Source organism: Meles meles, chromosome 2, assembly GCF_922984935.1.
Source record: "Meles meles chromosome 2, mMelMel3.1 paternal haplotype, whole genome shotgun sequence".
Lineage (NCBI taxonomy): Eukaryota > Metazoa > Chordata > Mammalia > Carnivora > Mustelidae > Meles > Meles meles.
In genome coordinates this window covers 174,661,248-174,686,744 of record NC_060067.1, presented here as the reverse complement: position 1 = coordinate 174,686,744, position 25,497 = coordinate 174,661,248, and the positions used below count along the sequence as shown (strand labels likewise).

The 25,497-nt window shown below is 38.5% G+C and overlaps 1 protein-coding gene across 1 annotated transcript in view; it reads left to right on the top strand.

The window, feature by feature from the left end:
* ADAM32 (ADAM metallopeptidase domain 32) overlaps positions 1-25,497 on the top strand; it is a 145,926-nt gene that overhangs the window by 58,546 nt on the left and 61,883 nt on the right. The window contains exons 10-11 of the mRNA XM_045997445.1: positions 10,412-10,493; positions 19,451-19,587. Of these exons, the coding sequence (XP_045853401.1) occupies positions 10,412-10,493; positions 19,451-19,587 (219 nt within the window). The remainder of the gene's footprint in view (positions 1-10,411; positions 10,494-19,450; positions 19,588-25,497) is intronic.

The window sequence follows — 25,497 nt, the reverse complement described above, 5'->3', positions numbered from 1 at the left end:
ATGTGTGCATACATTATAGCAAATCATCAAATCAAAAAGGAAGAGAGAAATATAAGGAGAAATGAAAGGACAGTTAGTTATAAAGCAGCCAGAAAACAATAAACTGGCAATAAGAACTTAGCTATTGGTTGGGACTTCAGGACGTTGGCAGAATAGGAGGAACCTAAGCTTACCTTGTCCCACAGGCACACCTAGAGAAAAGCCACATCAGTGCAGCTAACCCAGAAAATGACCCAAAGACTGGCAAAACAGACTTTGCACAGTTGCTCATAGAGAGGAGGCCATATCCAAATGGGTAGGGGTGGAGAGACAGAGTCACAAGCTAAATTCCCAGTGAAACCAACCACAAACAGGAGGGACATCACAATCATGGAAAAGGAAGAGGAGTGGACCACATACTAGGCACCGCAGACATAGGGGACCTCTATGGGAAGATGAATCTCCATAACCTTTGGCTTTAAACCCCAGTGGAGCTTAACTTCATGGGTTTTACAATTTCCTCAATAGGAAATTGAGTCCTTGCCCTTAAAGAGCCAGCATAACAACCTCACCGAAATAGAGCATAGAAGACACAGTTCGAAAAGTGCCAGAGAGGGCGCCTGGGTGGCTCAGCGGGTTAAACCTCTGCCTTTGGCTCAGGTCATGATCTCAGGGTCCTGGGATCGAGTCCTGCATCGGGCTCTTTGCTCGGCAGAGAGCCCGCTTCCTCCCCTCTCTCTCTCTCTGCCTACTTTGTCAAATGAATAAATAAAATATTAAAACAAAACAAAAAAACCAGAAGTGCATTGGAGGCATCTGGTAGTTCAACTCTTTAAAAAAAAAAAAAAAGGAAAGTGCCAGAGATATACATGAAGGAGATTTACTTAATAGCCTCAGAATGTGTGCTGGAGGGCTGGGGATCTTTAGGGGACTTCTCTAAGAGCAAAAGAGTTGATGGGTGCCATTTCTTTTCCCCACTGACCTCCAGCCTAGATACCCTGACACCTCTGGGGACCAGCATGAACACACTCTACCTACCTTGCTAATACTGTGTGCCCTGCTCCTGCATTCTGCAGATCTGCCCATTCTAACCCTCCCACTCTGCAAGAGTCCCTCCAAAGTGGCTCTTTGGGGAAGGAGACTATTGCCATACACACTACTAATTTGACTGCAGCTCCAGCAGATGGACTGGAGGCACACATTTGATTTGACTGCGGGCCCACCCACCAAAAGAAATCTCTCAGGGGTCAGTACAGTGAGAGAGCCCTGTTGTTCAGGGTCACTGCAGCCCTGGCAGACAGACTGGGAGCAGGCATCTGGTCTGATTGCTGGCCCTGCCCACCAGCAAAAGCTTCTCATGGGACAAGGGAGGGAGAGCACCCTGAACCCCGACAGACAGACAAAGGGCAGGCATCTGATTTGACTGCAGGCCCTACTTACCGATGAAAACCTTTCAAGATGATACAAAGGGAGTGCCCTGCAGTTTGCTATGACTGCAGCTCCAGAAATGGGGTGAGGGCAAGTATGTGGTCTGATTGCTGACACCATCCAACTATAAGCTCACATTGGCTCAGACAGGCCCTTTTAATTTTTTTTTAAGTTTTAATTTAAATTGGTTAGTTAACATGCAGTGTAATATTAGTTTCAGGTGTACCGTGATTCAACACTTCCATACATCATGCGGTACTCATCACAAGGGCTCTCCTTAAACCCCATCGCCTGTTTCACCCATCCCCTCACTCACCTCCCCTCTTGTAACCATCAGTTTTTTCTTTATAGTTAAGAGTCTGTTTCTTGGTTTAAGTTTCTCTCTTCTCTTTGCTTGTTTGTTTTGTTTCTAAAATCTACGTATGAGTGAAATCATATGGTATTTGTGGTCTTAGTCTGATTTTGGGATCAAGGTAACGCTACCCTCATAGAGTTTGGAAGTTTTTCTTTCATTTCTATTTTTTGAAACAGCTTCAGAAGAGTAGGCATTAATTCTTTTTTAAATGACTGTTAGAATTCTCCCGGAAGTCATCTGGCCCTGGGCTCTTGTTTGTTGGGAGATTTTTGATTACTGCTTCAATTTCCTTGCTGGTTATGGGTCTGCTTATGTTTCCTATTTCTTCCTGTTTCAGTTTTGGTAGTTTATACATCTCTAGGAATGTGTCCATTTCTTCCAAACTGTCTAATTTTTTTAGCATATAATTGCTTATAATATGTTCTAATATAATACAATATAATATATATAATACTATAATATATTCTTATAATTGTATTTCTTCGGTGTTGGTTGTGATCTCTTCTCTTTCATTAATGATTTTATTTATTTGGGTCCTTTCTCTTTTCTTTTGGAAAAGAAAAAGAAAAAAAAAACAACAACTCTGCCACACTCAGGCACCCTCAGTCTTCTTGTGACCCTGCAGATCCTCAGGCCACACAGGTCTGTCTAGGGTTCTGCCCCTACTTAGCCACCTGAGTGCCTTTCAGGGGGGACATTCCTCACTGGAGCAGACTTCTAAAAGTTCCGATTTTGTGCTCTGCTGATATATCACTTTCTGGTGCCAGCTTATGAAGGCTCCCTCCCACTCTGGATTTATCTTCCCATATATTACCTCAGATTCAGTTCTCTGCACCTCCTCCATTGAAGAAAGTGGTCGCTTTTCTATCTGTAGAGTCCCAGCTATTCTTTTCTTAGATCTCTGGTTGTGTTTACAGGTATTCAGAATGGTTTGAGAGCTATCTAGCTGAATTCCTGAGTCCAGACAAAACCAAGGTCTCCTCTTCCTCTGCCATCTTGGACACCTCCTACAAAATAAGTCTTAATATATTCAAGAAGATCTAAAGCGTATCTGACATCTTTTCTGATTGTAATTTTAGGAAACTAGAAATCAATACAAGAAGAAAACTGGAAAATTCACAAATATATAGAGTTTAAACATCATACTACTGAAAAAATTATGGGTCAAAAAAATCAAAAGAGAAAACAAAAAGTACCTTGAGATAGTGAAAAGTTTATTAATTTTGTGTATCTTTACAAAGAACTAGCTCTTCATTTCTTTGATCTTTTCCATTGATTTTTTTTTTTTTTTTTTTTGCCTACATTTAATTTTCTTCTGCTTTGATCTTTATTGTTTCCTTCATTCTACTAACTTTGGGCTTGTTCTTTTTCTGGTTCCTTTAGTTTTAAGGTTAGACTGAGATTTTTCTTGGTTTTTTTTTTTTTTTTTTTTTTTTTGAGGTGGGACTGTATTGCCATCAATTTTCCTTTTAGAATTGTTTTCTCTGAGTGCCATTGTGTTTTCGTTTTCATCTGTCTCTATGCATTTTTTAAAATTTCCTCTTTGATTTCTTAGTTGACCTATTTATTGGTCATTCAGTAGCACGTTATTTAATCTCCACGTTTGGTTTTTATAGTTTTTTTCTTCCTTGTAATTGATTTCTAGTTTCTTATTGTTGTGGTCAGAAAAGATGACTGATACAATTTCAGTCTTCTTAAATTTGTTGAGACTTTATTTTATGACCTACCTTGACCTATCCTGGAGCATGTTCCATGTGCACTTCAAAGAATGTATATTCTCCTGTTTTTGTATGAAATGTACTGTGTATTTACCTGTTAAATCCATCAGGTTTAAAGTATTGTTCAAAGATACTGTTTCCGGGGCGCCTGGGTTGCTCAGTGGGTTAAGCCGCTGCCTTCGGCTCAGGTCATGATCCCAGGGTCCTGGGATCGAGTCCCACATCGGGCTCTCTGCTCAGCGGGGAGCCTGCTTCCTCCTCTCTCTCTGCCTGCCTCTCTGTCTACTTGTGATCTCTGTCTGTCAAATAAATAAATAAAATCTTAAAAAAACAAAAAAAAACAAAACAAAAAACAAAGATACTGTTTCCTTATTGGTTTTGTATGTGGATGACCTATTAATAGATATAAATGGGGTTTAAAGTCCACTACTGTTTTTACATTATTGTCAATTTCTCCCTTTATATTGGTTAATCTTTTCTTTATATACTTAGATATTCCAATGTTGGGTGCATAGATATTTGTAATATTCTCTTGTTGGACTGATTCCTTTTAACAATATTGTTATTGCTCTTGTTATTCTTTGTCTCTTTACAGTTTTTTTTTTAAGTTTTATTTATTTATTTGACAGAGAGAGAGAGAGAGAGAGAGACAGCGAGAGAGGAAACACAAGCTGCGGGAGTGGGAGAGGGAGAAGGAGGCTTCCCACCGAGTAGGGAACAGGTGCGGGGCTTGGTCCCAGGACCCTGGGATCATGACCTGAGCTGAAGGCAGACACTTAATGACTGAGCCATGCAGTCACCCCTGCAGTCTTTGTTTTAAAGTCTATTTTGTTCAACATAAGAATTGCTACCCTGGCTTCCCCGCCCCTTTCATTTGCATGGAATATCTTTCTTCATCCCTTCACTTTGAGTCTGTATGTATCTTTAGGCCTAAAGTAAGAGTCTAATAGGCAGCAAAAGATGGTTCTTTTTACCTATTTTGCCACCCTGTGTCTTGACTGGAACATTTGGACCATTTAAATTTAAAGAAGTTATTGATAGGTATAGTCCTTCGCAATTTTAATTGTTTTCTGGTTGTTTTTGTTCTCTGTTGCTTTCTTCTTCTCTTGATCTCTTTCCTTGGAATTGATGAGTTTATATAGTGTTATGTTTGGCTTTCTTTATTTTATGTTTATTTATTATAGGTTTTGGGTCTGTGGTTACTATGATGTTCACATATAGCATCTTTAAGTGTATAATAGTCTATATTTAAAGTTTATGATCTTTTTGTTTTTTTACTCCCTTCTTCACATTTTATATATATGTTGTCATACTATATATCCTTTAACTCATAATTTGCTTCTAATTATGGATTTTTTCCCACTTAGAGAAGTCCCTTTAACATTTTTATTATAAGGAGGTTTAGTGGTGGTAAAATCCTTTTACTTTTGTTCCAGTGAAAAACTCTTTATCTCTCTTTCAATTCCAGATGATAACCTTGCCAGGTAGAGTATTCTTGGTTGTAGGTTTTTTTCTTTTCAGCACTTTGAATGTATCATGCCACTCTCTTCTGGTCTGCAGTTTCTGCTGAAAAGTCAACTGATTGTCTTGTGGGGTTTTCCTTGAATGTAAGTAGTTGTTTCTTTCTTACTGCTTTTAACATTCCCAGTCTTTAACTTCTGACATTTTAACTGTTATGTGTTGTGGTGTGGACCTTCTTGGGTTCATCTTGTTTGCAAATCTCTGCACTTCCTGAACCTGGCTGTATTGCCTTCTTGAAGTTAGGGAAGTTTTTACCTATTATTTTTTTTTTAAAGATTTTATTTATTTAATTGAGAGGGAGAGCTAGGAGGGAGAAGCAGACGCCCCATTGAGTGGAGAGCCCAATGTAGGGCTTGATCCCAGAGCCCTGAGGTCATGACCTAAGCCAAAGGCAGACCCTTAATTGACTGAGCCACCCAGCTGCCCCTACCTATTATTTCAAATACGTTTTCTGCTCCTTTCTCCTTTTCTTCTTGGGCCCTAATGATGAAAGGAATATTTGTTTGTTTGATGTTGTCCAATGAGTCCCTTAACCTATTTTCACTTTCTAAAAATGCCTTTTTCTTTTTACTGTTTAGCTTGGATGCTTTCCATGACCCTGTCTTCCAGATTGCTGATCCATTCTTCTGCAGCTACTAATCTACTATTGATTCTCTCTATCTAGATTATTTTTCTTTTAGTTATTACATCCTTCAAGTAGATTGGTTTTTAAAAAATATTTTCTGTCTTTTTACTGAAGGTCTTACTGAGTTTTTCCACTTTTTCTGACCACCCCAGTGAACATCTTTTATGATTACCACTATAAATTCTTTCTGAGGCATATTGCATATCTCTTTTTCATTAGTTATTTTTCTGATGTCTTTTTCTTTCTATTGGAGCAATTTTTCTGTATCTCCATTTTTCTTGAATTTCTGTTTGTTTATATGAATTAGAAAAGCTACCTTTCCTAAACTTGAAGGAATGGTCTTGTTTATATTCATTCCTTGTGTCAACTTCCCTTGTTGACTTTTGCTAACTGGCGCTATAGAGGAAGTGGGCTGAGGGCCATGGTGTAGTCTATGCTAGGGCTGCTATGGTGGGATGGCCAGGACTGAAGTGGGTGTGGGCTGGGGTGGTCTGAGGCTCTATGCACAGAGGCTATCCTGATATGACAGTGAATCTGAAGTGATTGCAGTCTGATGGGTTCTATGGCTCTTTGCACAGTGGGCACTTTGACAGGACAGCTGAAGTTGAAGTGGGTGCAGACCAGGGTATTCTGGGCCTCTACATTCTGAAGGCCTCCTTGCAGGACAGCTACAATTGATATGAGCACAGTCTAGGGTGGTGCCTGGGCCTTCTACACAAAGGGTGTCCTGACAGGATACTTGAAGCTGAAGTGGATGTAAGCCATGGTGTTTTGGAATGCTCTGCTTAGAGGATGCCTAGGCTGGACTGCTGGAACCAAGATGGGGTGTAGACCAGAGAGTCCTGGGGTGTTCTGTGCGAAGGGCACCCTGGTGGGACAGCTGTAGCTGACATGGCATAGGCTGGATCTTCCTGGGGCTCTTGAGGCAAAAGGCACCCTGCAGGACAGGTAAAGCTGAAGTGGGAAAGGGTTGGTGTGGTCCTTGGGCTCTCCATGCAAACAGTGCCCTGTCAGGATAGCTGAAGTTAAGTATCCTGAGGTGCTCAGAGCAGGAGTGCCCTTGGCGGAGGGGTGCAGCTGGAACCAAGGTGAGCATTGGCTGGAGGTTTCTGGGGCACTATAGGCATGGCACACCTTGTTGGGGGTGACTGGAACTGAAGCAGGTGTCAGTTGGAGGTCCTGAGTGTTCTGCATTGGGGGTGCCTTATCGAGCTGTTGGAAGCTGCAGTGGTGTGGACTTGGATTGTTCTGAGGTGGCTTTGTACATGTGTCACCTTGGCATAATGGCTAGGGCTGCAGTGAGCAGTGACCAGGGGCATTCCGGTGGAACAGCTGGGATTGGTAGGATCAGAGGCACAGGGCTCACTGAGGTGGTAAACGAGCCAGGGCATCTGTACCTTGCTCCCATTCACATTATCAAGGTGGAAGAGGAAAAGAAACTGTTGTACTTGCCAGCTCCCTTGTCCTGGAGAGAGTTCTAGCATCTGGCAGCTCCCTACTACTGCCGTACCCCCATAGTTTGGCTGAGTTCTGGGGCTGTATCTCTTATATACTAGTTGGTCTTTTAAACCATGGCTTTTTTTTCTGTGTCTCAGGGCATTTAGAGGTGGTGTGAGCTAGAGGCCAGGTGCTTGCAGGTTGGTTATGGCTCCCAGACCCTGCTCTCATCTACAAGATCAAGTTGTAGGCTGAGTATAAACCATTGCACTCCCTAGCCTCTCTGACCCACAGAGTCCAGCTGCTCCCCTGACATTTAGTGGATTTCTAGAGCTTGTTCTTTTATGTACTAGTTGCTCTTTTAACCAGGTTTTTTTTTTTTATTGTTTTTTGTTTGTTTTGTTTTGTTTTTCTTTCTTTGCCCCAGGGCAGATGAATCTGCTCCTTGTCTTTCAGTGCTATCACTCCTCACTGCCATTCTCAGTTTTGGACGTGGGGTTTCTCTTCATTACTGTGTCTCCTGTCTTGCCAGTCTCTCTTGTCTTTCTATCTTTCATGGTACAGAAGCTGTTCAGTTAGCCGTAAGTCATTTTTCAGGAGGAGTTTCTCTACAAATAGGTATAGATTTGGTATGTCTATGGAGGAGGTAAGATCAGCATCTTCCGGGACACCTGGGTGGCTCAATTCATTAAGCGTCTGCCTTCGGCTCAGGTCATGATCCCAGGGTCCTGGGATCAAGTCCCACATCCAGCTCCTGGCTCAGCAGAGAGCTTGCTTCTCCCTCCTACTCTGCCTGCTGCTCTCCCTTGCTTGTACTCTCCCTCTCTGTTAAATGAATAAATTAAAAAAAAAAAACCTTAAAAAAAAAAAAAAGATCAGGATCTTCCTATGTTGCCATCTTGGACCAGCTCTTCCTATTAAGTGTTCTTTAAGCATTTAGGTACATGTCCTATATAATATATATGATTTCAGAATATTTTCTGGCTGTGGGTAGTCTTTTCATTTTCTTAATAGTATATTTTAAAAAGCAGATTTTGATGAATTCATTATTAACCTATCAATTTTTTATTTTATGAAATGTTTTTGATGATGAATCATGTTTTGATGTTGTACCAAAAAATATGGAGGAGGACATTTTTGCATATGAATAAATAATTATTCAACATTAATTCTGGAAAAAATTATAGTTTCTCCATTTAATTTCTTTTGCACTTTTGGGCTCTTTTTGTGCTTGGGCTCCCTCCTCAGTAGTAACAATAATTTGACTTTATATGTAAGAGTTTATTTTTGACCTCTTCTTTTGTGAATAACTCACTGCCTTGATTACTATAGCTTTATAAAAACCATTTAAATCAAGTCATATAAGTTCTCCAAATTGTTCTCTTTGAAAATCGTTTAGGTTATTCTAAGTTTTTGCCTTTCTACATAAGTGTTAGAGTCAGCTTCTCAGTTGCTATAAAATAGCTTGCTAGAATGTTGATTGGAACTGCATAGAATCTATACAGTAGTGTGGAGAGAACTGGCAGCTTAATGATACTAACTCTTCCAGTCAATGCACTTGGTATTTTCTTCCACTTACTTAGATCTTTTTAAATTTCTTTCATCTGTGTTCTGTAGCATACAGTTCTATCAGTATACAGATATACCAGTGTCTATCAGGATGCATATTTTTCTCACATTTATGTTAGCTTCATATCCTAGTATATCATGTTTTTAGTGCTGTTTTTTCTTTTTTGAACACAGAATAGAAAAAAATTAATTTACTTATCTTTAAATTTTTTATTCAAATGTATTTGAATTCTGCATAACATTGTAAATTTAAGGTATACAACATGTTAATAAATACATTTATATATTATATGACTGCTGTTGCAATGGTAATAAGCACATCTATCATGTTATATGATTATCATTTTTTGTGTGTTTGAAGTAATAAATTTGTAAGCTCTTAGCAGATTTCAAGATTATAAAACAACATTGTTATATATATCTCCTCTATTGTATAGATCTCTAGGTCTTACTGACTGCTCATTGCATGTTCAGACCCTTAAATAACATCAACACTATTGTAAATGTTTCATTTTACTTTAGTTTCAAATATTTTATTGCTAGTATGTGAAAATCAGATTGATTTTTGTACATTGACTTTGAGACATGAAAACCTGCTGAACACACTCAGTGCTAGTAGCTTTTTTATATACTGTGGGATTTCCTAGATAGACAACCACATCATCCATAAACAGAGAAAACTGTATTCCTTCTTTTCCAATCCATATACATTTTATTTTACTTTTTTGGCTTTATTTTACAGGTTAGGACCTCTAGTATTTTGCTGAATACCAGTCCTTACATTTTCACATCTATTGGTAGCACTCTCTTGGATTTAGAATGAGTGTAAACAGTACTCAAAACATGGGGGAGCGGGGAGCCAAAGTTGCATACTTGTAAACCAGTGCTGGAAGGGTTAGACATAAAAAATATCAGAGAGACAGAATAAAGAGAGCACTAGGAAGACAGTGCAATGTGATGTGAAGTACAGTTGAAACTGGGGGGATGTACCAATTGATAACTGAAACAAGTTTCTTTATATACAGTTTGGAATGTTTGTTTTGATGGGGGTTCTAAAGATGGCAGACCATGTTTAGAGTGTCTGTATCTTAGTGGTTGAAAGTATGGCTGTGGGTTCAGATTGTCTAAATTCATATCCTTCACTAGCACTTATTAATTGTGTTACCTTGAGATAGTTACTTTTAAGTTCCCATCTGATGTATGATTTGTTCAATGGAGATAATAATATCTATTTCATTGGCTTGAATTGAGAATTAAATGGAATAATTTTTATGAAAAATCTCTGAAAATAGTGCATTATTTTATGACAATTTATATGGGCCCTTACTCTAAGAAGAATTAATAATGTTAAGTTATAGAGCAATGAAGTCATTCTTATGAGAAACTGGTAAGTTTTCTACACATTTATAATTTCTATTATTTCTATTATTATATTTCTATTATTTCTACAGGAGTAGAAAATGATCCCAGGGTCCTGGGATTGAGTCTCTTGGTCAGCAGGGAGTCTGCTTCTCTCTCTGCCTGCTGCTCCGCTTGCTGGTGCTCTGTCTCTTTCTCTCTCTGAAAAATAAATAAATAAAATCTTAAAAAGTATATATAATATGCTTAATCTCATTTAATTAAAAATGTCTTCTTAATTTGAAATAATAAGTATGAAAAGATTGTACCTCAGTTTGCTTCAGTCTAGAATTTTATGGGTCCCAGACGAATTATTAGCAGAAATTCTCATCTTTGAAATGTTTGTCAAAATTAATTATAAATATATACTTATTTATTTAGCTATAGAGATCATCCAGATTATGTAGGCGCAACAATTCCTGGAAAGATGTGTGTTACTCATTATTCTGCTGGAATTGCTTTGGTATGTAATTATTTAATCTTATTATTTAAAAAAATTTATGCATTTAAAAATCATTCAACGTTATAACAAAAATTTTATATAGTTTACATTTATATTTGCATTTAGAGATTACACTTACTTTCTACTATTAAAAATTTGAAATGTGTAGAAGGAAGAGTATTTTGTAGAAGAAACATCTGTTGCAATTGTTTTGGAAGTAGGAAGTAGAATAAAAATATCACAAATACACGTGCATCCTTAATATAGAGAATAGTACATCATGAAAAATTATCTGTAAAAAATTTTTATAACCCAAATAGATTTTTGCTTGTAGACTTAAAGTTGGAGAATTTAAAAGAAATTTAATGAGTATTTAAAAGAAACTTTTTATGTCTGTTTAAAAAATTTATAATATTTGTAAATATTTTATATATATTAGAAATAAATTATTGATATAATTAGATGCATCATTGAAAGGTAAAGTAATTGGTTGAGCAATTTTCCCAATTACAAAATAATTTATGTTCTGCCCCATTTAAAAGTTAAATAGAAACATATAAGGAAATTTATGTAAATTTATGGCATCTCTCTACTCAGGAAGTGATCACCACTACTAATATTTTGATTAATATGTATCTTGTACATTGTGTCTTTATCTGTTACTGTGGCTCCTTCGCTATATATTTTTGCAAAAATGGGGTTTTGCAGCACATATTTTTATTTCTGATACTCGTAATTTTTATTACAAAATTTGTGCATGTACCTGGCAAAATTATTTTAATTATAAGTATAAAAAGCAAAATTTGATAGTAATTCTTCCTTATCTTCTTCAGGGAGTCCTACTGAAAACTTTATAATTTCTGTTTAAACTCTTCTTGTAGCTAAATTTATTATTTAAAGTAAATGTGCTCTTCCCCCTATTTTGATTTATAAACTTTAGGCAATGTTGGTCATATTATCTATAACATATTTAGCCCACTCTCTCTGTTTGTCATGTATATATTCTTATATTTTTATTATTTTAACAACATTCACATTATTATTAAAATATATTATTATATCCTACTTTTAAAATATATATAGTATATATATAGTATGTAATATATAGCATACATATATAGTATATAATATTATATATTATTAAAATGTGTTACCAAATAATATACTATGTACTATTGAAATAGATAATAATTATATATCATTATATGTTATATGCATATGTGCTTTATAGTTATACATGTATAATATATACATAATATGTAATATCACATGATCTTATTTTAATAATTATATTTTTATTCATATCTTTTTGTATTATATTGACTTACCTTAGGCAATGCCCGTTGATTACTTAGTATGAAAATAAATTAGAATAGTTGAATACTTCTTGTATCCATTGTCAAGATTAATAAAATTTATAATTCTATAAAAACTTTTATACTTTAAATTAATGAATAGTATTTTATAATATTGTGATATGTAAATAATATTAACTCTTGGGTAAAGAAATATATTGTTATGCTAGTAAAGCTTTGGTGGTCAGAGGAGGACCTTTTAGGCATCAGGGTCTAATGGAAATGCTTAATTATCTCCTCACTTCTTTAACTTCTATGAGTGAAACCAACAGCCACAGAAAATTAAATCTTATCTTCCTTGTCTTAGAATCCTTTCCTGTTTTTTTGGAGTAATTCTTGAGTTTTTTGTTTGTTTGGTTTCCAGTTTATTGTTTAAAATACTGTTATTTTTCTATTTGAATTGAGTATTGTATATTGAATTTGAAATAAAGAAAAATTTATGTCTTCATAAGTCTGAATGTGGGCCAGTTCAGAATTTAATTCTAGACCAGACTTTTCTTTCAATGTTACCTACTTTTTCTGGCACCCTGTGGGTTATATCCTAAATGTATTAGGTGTTAAATTATTTTCAAAATTATTCTTTACATTCCTTTAATTACAAGAAATAATTTTCTTTTGTTTTTGACCAGATTCTTTGCCCAGTGTTCTGGGTGTAGGACTTTTTAGGCAGGAGGTCTCTCCTCCAGGAAGCTCATTGCCTGCTCCTACCCTAGCAGGAAGACAAGAGGGAACTCGCAGCTTTGACTGCCCATCTCTCACCTGTAGCTTTTCTGTTTGCTTTTGGGGCATTGGAGACATGAGAGAGATGTGGACCAGATATGACTGAGGAACATTTATTACACTTGAGTACAATTCAAAATGGGCTAGGTCTACCAGTGCCATAGGTCTAGATTTACCTTTATTTTTCTGGAAAGCTAGGAGGAATATTTTATTTATTTTTATTTTTTAATTTTTTTAAAGATTTTTTTTTAAAGATTTTATTTATTTATTTGACAGAGATCACAAGTATTCAGAGAGGCAAGCAGAGAGAGAGAGGAGGAAGCAGGCTCCCCGTGGAGCAGAGAGCTCGATGTGGGACTTCATCCCAGGACCCTGGGATTATGACCTGAGTCGAAGGCAGAGGCTTACCCACTGAGCCACTCAGGCACCCTAGGAAGAATATTTTAGAACTACTTTACCATTCAACATAAGGATTGAGGAAGGAATATAGGAATCTAAAATATTTTAATTTTTTCATATAGGTCTTTTAAGAAATTTTATTTCCAGTATAGTTAACATACAGTGTTGTATTCATTTCAGGGGTACAAAATAGTGATTGGATAATTCTGTATATTACTCAGTGCTCATCAAGAAAAGTGTACTCTTAGCCCCTTCACCTGTTTCACCTGTGCCCTCCCCCCTCCTTATGTTAACCATCAGTTTGTTTTTCATAGTTAGAAGTCTAGTTTTTGTTTTGCTTCTTTCCTTCCCCTTCATTTGTTTTGTTTCTTAAATTCCATGTATGAGTGAAATCAGATGGTATTTCTTTTTCTCTAACTTATTTCATTCAGCATTATACCTTCTAGATCCATCCATCCCATTGTTGCAAATGGCATGACTTCATTCTTTTTTTTAAAGTTGTTATTTAAATTCCAGTTAACATACAGTATATTATTAGTTTCAGTGTACAGTTAGTGATTTTACACTTCCACACAAAACCTGGTGCTTATCACAAGTATGCTTCCTAATCCCATTACCTATTTCATCCATCCCGAAACCCACTTACCCCTCTGGTAAGCATCAGCTTGTTCTCTGCATTTGAGAGTCTGTTTCTTGGTTTGCCCCCTCTCTCTTTTTTTTTTTACTGCTAGGCTCATTTGTTTTGTTTCTTCTGCTCATGAAATTTTGTTTTTATAATTTTCTTCTAATTATTGTCTTGTCTTTTTCTTTCTTTCTTTTTTTTAAAGATTTTATTTATTTGACAGACAGAGATCACAAGTAGGCAGAGAGGCAGGCAGAGAGAGAGGAAGGGAAGCAGGCTCCCTGCTGAGCAGAGAGGACTTTGAGATCATGACTTGAGCGGAAGGCAGAGGCTTAAACCACTGAGCTACCCAGGTGTCCCATCTTGTCTTTTTCATTGAAGTCCCTTTGACATATTTTTTAAGGTCAGTTTAGTGGTGATAAATTCTTTTAACTTTTGTTTGTCTGAGAAACTCTTTGTGTCCTTGAATTCTGAATGATAGCCTTGTCAGGGAGAGTATTATTGTTTGTAGTTTTCTTCTTTCAGCATTTTAAATATGTTATGCTACTACAGTTTGGCCTGCAAGGTTCCTGCTGAAAAACCAGCTGATAGCATTATTAAGGGGTTTCCTTGTATATAACTACTTGTTTTGTTCTTGGTACTTTTAAGATTCTCTCTTTATCTTAATCTTTGCCATTTTAATTATTATGTATTATAGTGTGTGCTTCCTATGGTTTATTTTCTTTGTGGCTGTCTGTGCTTCCTGGACTTGGGTGTCTTTTTCTTTCCCCAGGTTAGTGAAGTTTGCAGCCAGTATTTCCCTAAATAAGTTTTCTGCTCTCTTCTCTCTCTTTTATTTCGGGGATCTCTATAATGAGAGTATTAGTATGCTTGATGTTATACCAGAGATCCCTTAACATATCCTCATTTAAAAAATTTGTTTTTACTTTGTTGCTGTTCAACTTGGGCACTTTCTATTACCCTGTCTTCCCAAACATTAATTCATCTTCTGCTTTCTCTAATCTTTTTTTTTTTTTCCCATTTTATTTTTTCAGCGTAACAGTATTCATTGTTTTTGCACAACACCCAGGGCTCCATGCAAAACGTGCCCTCCCCATTACCCACCACCTGTTCCCCCAACCTCCCACCCCTGACCCTTCAAAACCCTCAGGTTGTTTTTCAGAGTCCATAGTCTCTTATGGTTTGCCTCCCCTCCCCAATGTCCATAGCCCGCTCCCCCTCTCCCAATCCCACCTCCCCCCAGCAACCCCCAGTTTGTTTTGTGAGATTAAGAGTCATTTATGGTTTTTTGATTCTCTCTAGTGTATTTTTCATTTTAGTTATTCTATTCTTCAAGTGTGATTTTTTAAAAAGTATTTTCTCTCTCTTTGTTGAAGTTCCCATGAGTTCATCCATTCTTTTTTCCAGTCCAGTGAGCATGTTTTTATTTATTTATTTATATATTTATTTACTTACTTATTTAAGAGAAAGAGAGAGAGAGAGAGCAGGAACTGGGGGGAGAGGGAAAGGGAGAAGCAGGTTCCCCACTGAGCAGGGAGCCCAACATGGGGCTCAATCCCAGGACCCTGGGTTCATGACGTGAGCTGAAGACAGATGCTTAACTGACTGAAGCACTCAGGCGTCCCTCCAGTGAGGATGTTTTTGACCATTACTTTTACCTCTTTATCAGGTAGGTTGCTTATTTCTGTTTTGTTTAGCTCTTTTTCTAAGACTTTTTTCTTCTTCTTTAGTTTCGAACATATTCCTCTGCTGCCTCATTTTGTTTGTCTTTTTGTGTTTGTTTCTATGAATTAAGTAGAACAGCTGCTTCTCTTAGACTTGAAGAAATGATATTTTATAGGAGCACCCCTTATGTGGACTGTGTGTGCCTGATAGCTTTGGTTGCCTTGCTGTATTTGTAATGGGTGTGGGCTGGAAATCCTGGGGCACTTCATACTGGGACTGCAGTGGTGCAATGGCTGAAGCTGAAGTGGGCACTTGCCAGTGGGTTCTGAGGCTCTCTGTAGAGTGGATGTTGGCCTGGAGTAACTCAGGATACTTTGTACATATGTCATCTTGGTGAGATGGTTGGCGCTATTGCCAGCACTGTCCAAGGATTTCCCTGTGTATGCCACACTGGAGCCCCACTGTGAGGCTTTTCTGGGGGCAGCACTGGGTCTTGTGTGGGCCAGAATCCCAGGCACTGGGCTTGCTAGGGTGCCCTGACTCTGCTTTTGTCTGTGCTATCAAGGTGGAGGAGGAATGTAAGCAATGGTACTCACCTGCCTCTCTGGCCCTTGAGAGTGTTCCACAGCTCCCTGGACACTTGATAGAATTCTAGGGCTGGTTCCTTTATATTCTAGTTGTTATAGTGGCTCTGTGGTAGTTTTGTTCTCCCTGTATTCCAGAGTGTCCAGGGCTGGTGTTGGCTAGGGGCCCAGGTTGGGTAAGGGGGTAGGCTGGCCAAAGTGCCTGAATTTTGCTCCCATCTGTGCTATCAAGTCAACAGGATAATGTAAATAGTGGTGTCAGCCTCTCTGATTCCCCATCACTTGGTGGAGGGTTAGTTCCTTTGTATTCTAGTTTCCCTTTTAAATTCTGGCTTTTAAAAATGAATCTGCTCACAATCCCTCAGTGCTATCCTCCCACACTCTAGAATCAGGGGTGGTGTTCCTGTCATTTTTGTGTCTCCTTATTTCCTTCATTTCTCTATGTGTTTCCTCTATCCTGTGTTGTCCAGAAGCTGTTTAATGTGCCCTTAGTTCTTTTTCAGGAGGAATTGCTCTATAGGTAGGCATAGATTGGGTATGTCTTTGGAAAAGATGAGTTCAGGGTCTTCCTAGGTTGCCATCTAGGAGCCTCTGTTGGTATATCTGCATTTGAGTAAGTGGTCTCCTCTTCCAGACTTTACAGATTTGCTTTTGCAGAGACAGTTCATTATCAGTCAGCTCAGTTTGGGTTTCGAGACATGACTGCTGGTAATGCCCTGGGGAAGGTGAAGCTTGCTGTCAGAGTCTATTTTTGGGTGAGTCTACTGCCTGAGTTTTGGGGTTGGGGATGGAATTGCTGCTATCTGGTAACTTTTGAATAGGATGGCTTGCTTGGTTCCTTTCCCAAGTGAGCGTGTGGGAGATGCTCAGCACTTGCCTGGGTTCATTCATCAGGCTTCCTGGATGGGTAGGACAGGTACTTACTCAGCAGGAGATGGACTATGATTTAGCTTCCCTGACATGGCAGGATAGCAGAATGTACCCCAAATCCTGTATGGCCCATTGTTTGGGGACACAAAACAGGCAATATCATACATTGAATTCTTGGCTAGATAGGAGAGTGGTTTTGTTCTGAAGATGGGGAAAGCCATGGGCTTTGCTCTCCGTTTATGTGTCACTATAAGGGGCTATGCAGTTTCCCATGTACACTGGTTAGGTTCTCTGGTCTAGGCTGGCTGAAGTCAGTATTTAGCAATGGACAGGACTGCAAATTAGTTTCTCTGCAAAAGTAGGGAATGAGAATCAAATGGCTTTGTGGTCTTGACTCAAACTGACCTGTACCCTAAGTTCCACAGTCAAATGGCGCCATTGGCTTTGCCTTGTGGATAATCACCGCTGCCTGTCATTCTCTCTGTTCAAGAGATGCTGAGCTACACAGCTATCAGAGGTACCAGCTAGGTTTTCTGTTCAATTAGGGCCAGGAGCTACATTCAGCAGTCAATAGGGCTGAAAATTAAATCCCATTCTTGGGCAGAGCAGGAGAGACTTTTCTAAGCAGCCTCTTAGATATTTGCAGTTAAGCTGTATGGTTGGGCAGGGCCAAGAGCTACAGACAGCCATGGAAGGGGTATTAATCATCTTCCCTGTCTGGGAAGAACTGACTTTAATCCCAGGAAGGCTATCTGTGGTCTTAGGCTGACATGTACCCCAAGTTCCTGGCTGAAAGGTACCACTGGTTTTGCTCTGTAGACAATAGCTATTCCTATTGTACACTCCACTTGTATATTGCTGAGCTATGCAGCTTCTAGGTATTATGAACTGACTTCTGGTCAGGTGGCACCAGAAGGTGCACTCAACATTGGGAGGGTTATGATTCGACTTCCTACCTGGGTGGGGTTGGGGGACAGACCAGGTTTCAACAGCAAGGCTCTTTGATGACCCGAATCAGGAAGACCTACTGTTCAGTGGGTTCCCTGGTCGGACTGCATTACGTCTTAGCTCTACAGATAGGCAAAACTGCTGGTTGGGACTACTTTTTGGGTGCTGTGGGTGAGAACTTGGTCTGCCAAGATCTGAGTGTTTGTTGTTTTAAGTCCTTCCATTCTCTGTCACAGATTTCCCATGTTTAATTCATGTAGCATCCTCTGTGCTCCTTGTGAGGGCAAATCAGACTGGGGACTCCTAAGAAGTCATCTAAAATCCTGGGGGAGCTGGATGTCCACCCTGGGCTCTCATTTCTCACCAGGAGGTGAGATTCCTCACCTCCTGGTGAGAAATGAGAAGACCTCCTAGTATGGTATTATACCAGTCTTGGGGAAGGGCAGAACACTCAGTGTGTAGCTACTCTTCTTACCCTTCTAATGTGGTCTGTTTTGTTTTCTGTAGTGCAGGGAGTGCTTCAGTCTGACCTCCATGTTCTAGGATCTTCAGAGTAGTTTCTGTCCTAGAGTAGTGTTAGTTGTTCTTGTTGCAAGGGGGCAGTGAAATTGGGAATGACCTATGATGCCATCTTGGTAATATCACTACTGTTGTGATTTAATTCTTAATACGGACCAGGAGGCCATGAGGGTTGGTGAGACAAATGACCTAAGTATTGTTATCAAAACTTATTTTTGATGGGGTTATCTCATTCTCATATTGTTTGGAGGGAGGCTTCCTATGCTGGAAAAGAAAATCCAAGTATATTTGTCCATGTCACTCCAGTTTTTCCTTTACCAAGTTTCAGATTTTAATACCTTCCCTACCAAATCTGGTAGATTTGAGAATTAAGTTAGTGCTGTAGCCCTGCAGTCCTTATGCTTTGTGCATGGTTCTCAGCCATGTCCATCCAACTACTATAGGAGATGGGGAATTACTCCAGTGCTGCTTCAGAGGCTTACAACTGCCTATTTGCATTCTCAGTTGCTCGTTCACAGCTTTCCCTTTATATTTCTCATGATACGTATCCTCTAGTACTATTAACAATCCAGTTGAACTGTAAATTTTTACTAGAGCTTGTCATTGGAGCAGTGAAGTGCCCTGATCTTCCTCAGAACCTGTCCTCACCTGTACTTTATTCGATGCCAGATTTGGTCATAACTGGAGAAATCATGATGTTACTGCTCATCATGAATTACCAGTATCACATTTCTCCTTGGCATGGAAGTTATCTCTGCACTTGTTAAATATGTGAGTGGTATTATACAAGAATGTTACCTTGAGAGTCTTTCTGTTGTTTCTCCTGATATGTGTTATGGAGTCATGGAGAATCCCATTAGGAAACTGATAGCACTCTTGAACTGGGTAATCTGGTTTTGTGGCCATTTCATGTGCTGGGAAGCAGAATATCATGTGGACTATTCTAAATGTGTATAAGAGCTATTGTAAGAAATTAGGTAAAATGAAGATCATGGTCCATGTAGCCAAAAGATATAATGAAAAACAGCTCTTTTATATTGTTGTGATAGGTACTTAGGAATTATATTAGGTATTTTGTTGTTAAATCATGAACAAGCTTGGCATAGACTCGATTTGCTTATTTCTCAATAAAATTTCATAAGAAGAACTTCAGCGTTTCACCTGTCTAAAGAGCTGTATTTTCTATCCTTAAGTATTTGATAAAATAATAAATATGTTCAAAATTAGAAAATTATCACTTTTTATCACCTTTTAATGATTTGTCTTTCATTTGAAATTTTGTTTTTGTTAATGTAGTACCCCAAGGAGATAACTTTGGAGGCATTTTCCATTATTGTTACACAGATGCTCGGACTCAGTCTGGGAATGTTATATGATGACACAAAGAAATGTCACTGTTCAGGAGCAATTTGCATAATGAATCCAGAAGCCATGTAAGTTGTGGTCTGAAAATGGTATAATATCAGTCTTTTTGTACTTGTTGAGGGCTGATTTGTGACCCAGTATGTGATTTATTCTGGAGAATGTTCCATGTACACTCAAAAAGAATGTGTATTCTGTTGCTTTAGGATGAAATGCTCTGAATATATCTGTTAAGTCCATCTGGTTCAGTGAGTCATTTAAAGCCCTTATTTCCAATTATTGATCTGTCCATTGCTGTGGACAGTCTTATCATATGACTTTAAATTTGTTATTAATTGATTTATATAGCTGGCTGCTCCCATGCCAGGGGCATAAATATTTACAGTTGTTAGAACTTCTTGTTGGATATACCCTTTTATTGTGATATAGTGTCCTTCTTCATCTCTTTAGTACAATCTTTGGCTTAAAATCTGGTTTGTCTGATATAAGGATTGCCACTAGTGTGGCAGTATACCCTTTTCCAAGTGTACTCCAGGAGGGAAAACAATTTCTTTCAGTGCATCTTGGAGATTCCTACACCACTTTGTGTGTTCTCTGGCCACCGTCCTCTTCCTCCCCAGAAGCACACGCCACAGTTTCAATATGGCAAAAGTCTTGCATTTCCAAAACCCGAGTGATTGCGCTCCACACTGTTTGCAGAAAAACCTGCCACACTTGTTCCCCTGGCTCCTTGGCCTCTGGTCCCTAGAAGTTATTCTTGTGTGAACCCAAGGCCGCACTCTCTTAACTCTTCTCCCTTTCTCTCCCCATGGAAAGAATTCCCTCCCCTCCTCAGCAGAGCACTTTTTCTCTCCCACAATTCACTTCCACACACCTCATAGCTGCCATGCTATCTCCCTCCAGCTGTTGAGATCCTTCTTCCAATACTCAGATGGATTTCCTGGGTGTTCCAAGTGATCTGACATCAATATAGCTCTGTTCAAGGGACAAGGAAAGTCAGGGTCCCCCTATTTCTCCACCATCTTAGCTCCTCCTGGCTTTCTTTTGATGTCCATTAGCATGATAGATGATTCTCCAGCTCCCATTTTCAATCTGCTGGTGTCTTTAAGTCTAAAATGTGTCTCTTGTGGGTAGCATATAGATGGATCTTGCTTTTTTTTTTTAAAGTATATTCTGATACCCTATGTTTTTTGACTGGAACATTTATTCCATTTTGCATTCAGTGATTACTGAAAGATTTGAATTTTGTGCCATTGTGTTACCTATAGAGTTGATGTTTCTGGTGACGTTCTCTGGTCCTTTTTTGTCTTTGTTGCTTTGGTCTTTTTTTTCCCTACTCCAGGGTCCCTCTTAATATTGCTAGCAGGGCAACATTAAGTGGTTATTATTAGTGGTCATGAACTCCTTTAGTTTTTGTTTTTCTGAGAAACTCTTTATCTCTCCTTCTATTCTGAATGACAGGCTTGCTGGATAAAGTATTCTTGGCTGCATATTTTTCCCATTCAGCACAGAGTATATCTTGCCAATTTCTAGTTCAAACATCTTACTTATATCTGGATTCATATATCTGGCCATGCGTGCTTCTTCCTCTTGTTTCTTTTGAGATGAATTTCTCCATCTTTTCATTTTGTCCAGAAAAGAAAAGTAGAAAAACAACAACAACAACAAAATTAGATCCTGGGTGTGTTTTGGTCTGCTTGTTAAAAGAAGTTCCATCTAAAAGTAAATAAATAAATAAGCAAACAAACAAAAAATATGAAATATAAATAAAAATTAAAAAACAAACAATAAAACAGGAATTAAAAATGAAAAAATAATAATACAAAATAAAAGTGAAAAGGAAGCTAGATCCTGTTTCCCTTAGAGATGAAGCTTTGCAACACTCTAAGATCAGTAGACTCGGTGTGTGCAAGATGTTTGTGCTGGTCTTCTGGGGAGGGACCCTGTTGCCCTGATTCTCAGGTGGACTTGCCTAGTGGAGATGTCTCTCTAGGGGGCGAGAGGTGGGGGGGGTGGTGCAGGGCTCTGGCCTCCACTAGGTGGCTCTGTTTTGCTCCCTGAAGGCTTTCAGTGTTGATGGGCAGGATGAAAATGGCAGAGCCCCGCCCCCCAAACCCCGTGCCCTAGAACCAGTGCTGAGGGTTTATGCCTCCAACTCCCCAGAAGAATAATCAGTCGTGTTCCCAGCTGCCCTCAGATCCCTGCCTTCACCTTGCCTGTGTCTGAACTGTTTTATTTCTGGAGTATGACTGGGTTTCAAAACTCCAAATTTTAGGGACTCCCCTGGTGTGGACCTGCACTGATCCTGTGGGGCAAGGTCTCACTTCATGTTTCCTGTTGTCAGCCTCTGCCAAGAAAGCAGCCTCATAACTGTGCAGCGGTTCAGAGTTCATGGCAACGCAGAGCAGAGAGTCAGCACCTAGGCTGGCTGCCCTCAGCCGGAGCCCCCATTCCCATGCCTGAAAACAGGGCAGCACATACGTGTCACCTGTTCTCCTTGCGACCCAGGGAATCCTCAGACCTCCTTGTCTACTCCTGGGCTTCTGCCCCTCTTTGCCACCTGAACACCTTTAAGCCAGGGTCAATCTTGGCAGTGGTGGATGTCTAATATTTCAGATTTTGTGCTCTGCTGCTTGTAATGCTTTGCAGTATTGTCCCTAAGCAGGACTACCTCCTTTGTGAAGTACCCAAGTTATATCTCTCCCATATCAACTCTCTGCACCTCCTGTCTTCCAAAGGTGCTTGCTTTTCTACTTGTAGACTTGCAGTTTTGTTCTCTCAGACTTCAGATTGATTTCTGGGTGTTCAGAATTCGATAATTATCCAGCTGTGTTGGGGAATAAGGCAAGCTTAGGGTCTCCCTATTCTTCTGCCATCTTAACTCCTGGCCCAGGTTTATATAGTATTCTACATTTTTTATTTGTGAGAAAGTGTTGCAGGATTGCAGAGTTCTTGTCTCACAGAGTCAAAGAACCAATCTTGCAGACACAAAAGGGTGAAGTGAAGTGAAAGTTTATTGAGTGAAGGCGAGAGCAGAAAGGAAAGAAAAATCTCTCTAGGGTGAGAAGAGTCCCGAATGGGTTGCTACTGAGGGCTTTTAGGGGCAATCTTTTATTGAGAACTGACTGGGAAGCTTGTGGTCATGAGATTCTTGGTTTGTTCCCTTATCTTTTGCTCGGCTCTCTCAGCTGTCTATAACTGCCAGGAATAGTTCCAGAGCCCAGTCAGGGAAATCAGGGGCCTCCCCTCTCTCCTGTCTAGACCTTCACCCCTTCCTTACTCATGGGGCAGGACTGGTGGGCAGAAAGGGCTATACTGGGATTGTAAGGATTGACTGTGTACTTTTTAATTAGTGGGGGTTAGGGATGGCGAGAGTCTCCAAGGAATCTGAAAACAAGGCTTTCAGGACATTGAGGGGCCAGCTGATGCCAACATAAAGTTACTTTTTAAAAAAATTTTTATTTTTTTAAAGACTTTATTTATTTGTTAGAGAGCGAGTAAGAACAAGGGCACAAGCAGGCAGAGTTGGAGAGAGAAGCAGGCTCCCTGCCAAGCAACAAGCCGGATGCGGGACTTGATCCCAGGACCCTGGGATGGTGACCTGAGCCAAAGGCAGTGGCTTAACATACTGAGCCACCCAGGTGTCTCTATAAGGTTACTTTTAAACATTAAGGTACTAAAGCTGCCATGAGCTCCTTGAGGAAGATCATGCTCTTCATGTTTCAGGTATTCAGGTATCAGGTAAGGAAGTTACATTTCTTTACCTCTGTTTCCCAAATCAAAGGGACTGTGCTAAGTATGACTGATTCATACTTGAAGAACAAGAAGTCAGAAGTGAAAATAAGGCATTAATTTTTGAAAACATGCTCTTTCATAACTGCTCCAACTTTAACATACATATTTATGTACACATATGTATTATATTACAAATTAGATCTAAATTAGTTTTATATAAAAATAATATATGTGTATATACATTTTTTTAAAAGATTTTATTTACTTATTTGACAGACAGAGATCACAAGTAGGCAGAGAGGCAGGCAGAGAGAGAGAGGGGGAAGCAGGCTCCCTGCTGAGCAGAGAGCCTGATGTGGGGCTCGATCCCAGGACCCTGGGATCATGACCTGAGCTGAAGGCAGAGGCTTTAACCCTCTGAGCCACACAGGGGCAGCCTGTTCTTCAATTTCTTATAAAACTCTTGTGTATAGGTATTACCTTATTTTTACAAAACTTTGCATTTCCACAATACATCTCATACATTATTTTAAGTAATTTTCAAAGGAGGCATGTACATAAGAAAGTATTATTTCCATTTAATGTGTCTTTTAAAGCCCCTGCTTAGTAGTAAGTCTAAATGATTTTACATTGGATATACAGTTAGTTAATGGCCAAACTTCAGTTGATGTCAAGAATATCACCAATGATTCATTGGGCACTTAATAAAAGCCAGAGAGTTCAGTTAGGCACTTTACTTGTTTCATAGTATTTAATCTTCACAACAACCCTATGAGGTGGATGGGTATTATTATCTCTGTTTTGTAGAAGAGAAAACTGAGACTTAGTTAAATTACTTTAAAACCTCTTAAGTCACAGTGTTGATACTAGTTAACAAGTTTATCTAACCCAAAGCTTTGTTATTTTCTGTACTCCACAATGACTTCATATACAAGACAGTAAATATATTAGAATTAAGTTGAATCACAAAGCAAGAGAACATTTAGCATGCATTTGAACAGACTTAATTCTTAGAATTCAGTGATCCTACTGGCATATTATTTGGATGTTTTAATTTACATCTGCTTTTTAAATGTGGGTTGCTTGTATCTTAAACTCTCACATTTAGGATAGTATGCACACACAAATGAATTCAAAGGTGAAAAGAAGGAAGGGGCATGGAAAATGGCAAGAGCTATGAATGTAGAAACCTAGAGAAAACTCCTGGCAAGGTTTACTCTCCTGTCTAGTTCCATCATTTTACAAGGCAAAAATATTTAGAAGGAACATGGAGTTATCAGTTATTCAATGAGATTGAATTATTTTATGAATATTGCTTTCTTTTCATTCCTTGCTAAGACCAATTTCATTAAAATATGAAAGTTTGATTGAAGAAGAAGAGATACCATTTTTCAGAATGGAATACATTGAGGGGAACATGGGCTTTAGTATCTTTCACTTGTTTGTTATATTTTCTAACTCTTAGTTTCCTCATCTGAAAAATGAGATCATGATAGCTACATTGTACATTATCCATTACTTGTGAGGATGTAAGTAATAAAGTTACATCTAAGTTATTTATCACTGTGCTGTTAACTCTTATTTGAGGAGTAGGGAAAACATGAACAATGAGAACAAGAATTTAGGGGAAAAAATGTAGAAGAGAGAAAGGCCTTGAAAGGAAAATGGGGTAGTGGGGAAGATAAATTTTTCTTTTTTTCAAAATGCTGTCAAGTGCTAGCCTTCACCTCAGAAAAATGGTAGAGAGCATTTTCCATTTCCAAAGGGAAAGTACCGTTACTTTTTTCTATCACTCAATTTGTCTCTGAACCTAGAACTTACGCTAGTTATATCATAGTTTCAGTAAGCTTTTATAAATAATTTGGAAACAAAACTAACATAGCATTAGAATTCAAAATGTAAAATCTCAACAAAATTAATAGAAAAAATTCTGTATAGTTGATTACAAGTAATCTTTGGGAACACATATTCTTAAGAACTGCTGTTTTGGGGAGCAAAAATGTAAATAACTTAAGATTATATATAATAGACCTAAAGTAGTTTCCAGAGCCAAAATATTATATAGTTTTCAATTAAAAATTTCCTCACTTTTCAATTTTAGTGATACTATTATCAAAATTTATGATTTATAGTAAAAATATATTCATGTTTAATAGTAAATATTTTATTATGTAATGTTCAAAGATGAATTTGAGGGTAAAAAAAGTACCTGAATTTGAAAACTTAAACAGTTGTGTGTGAATGCT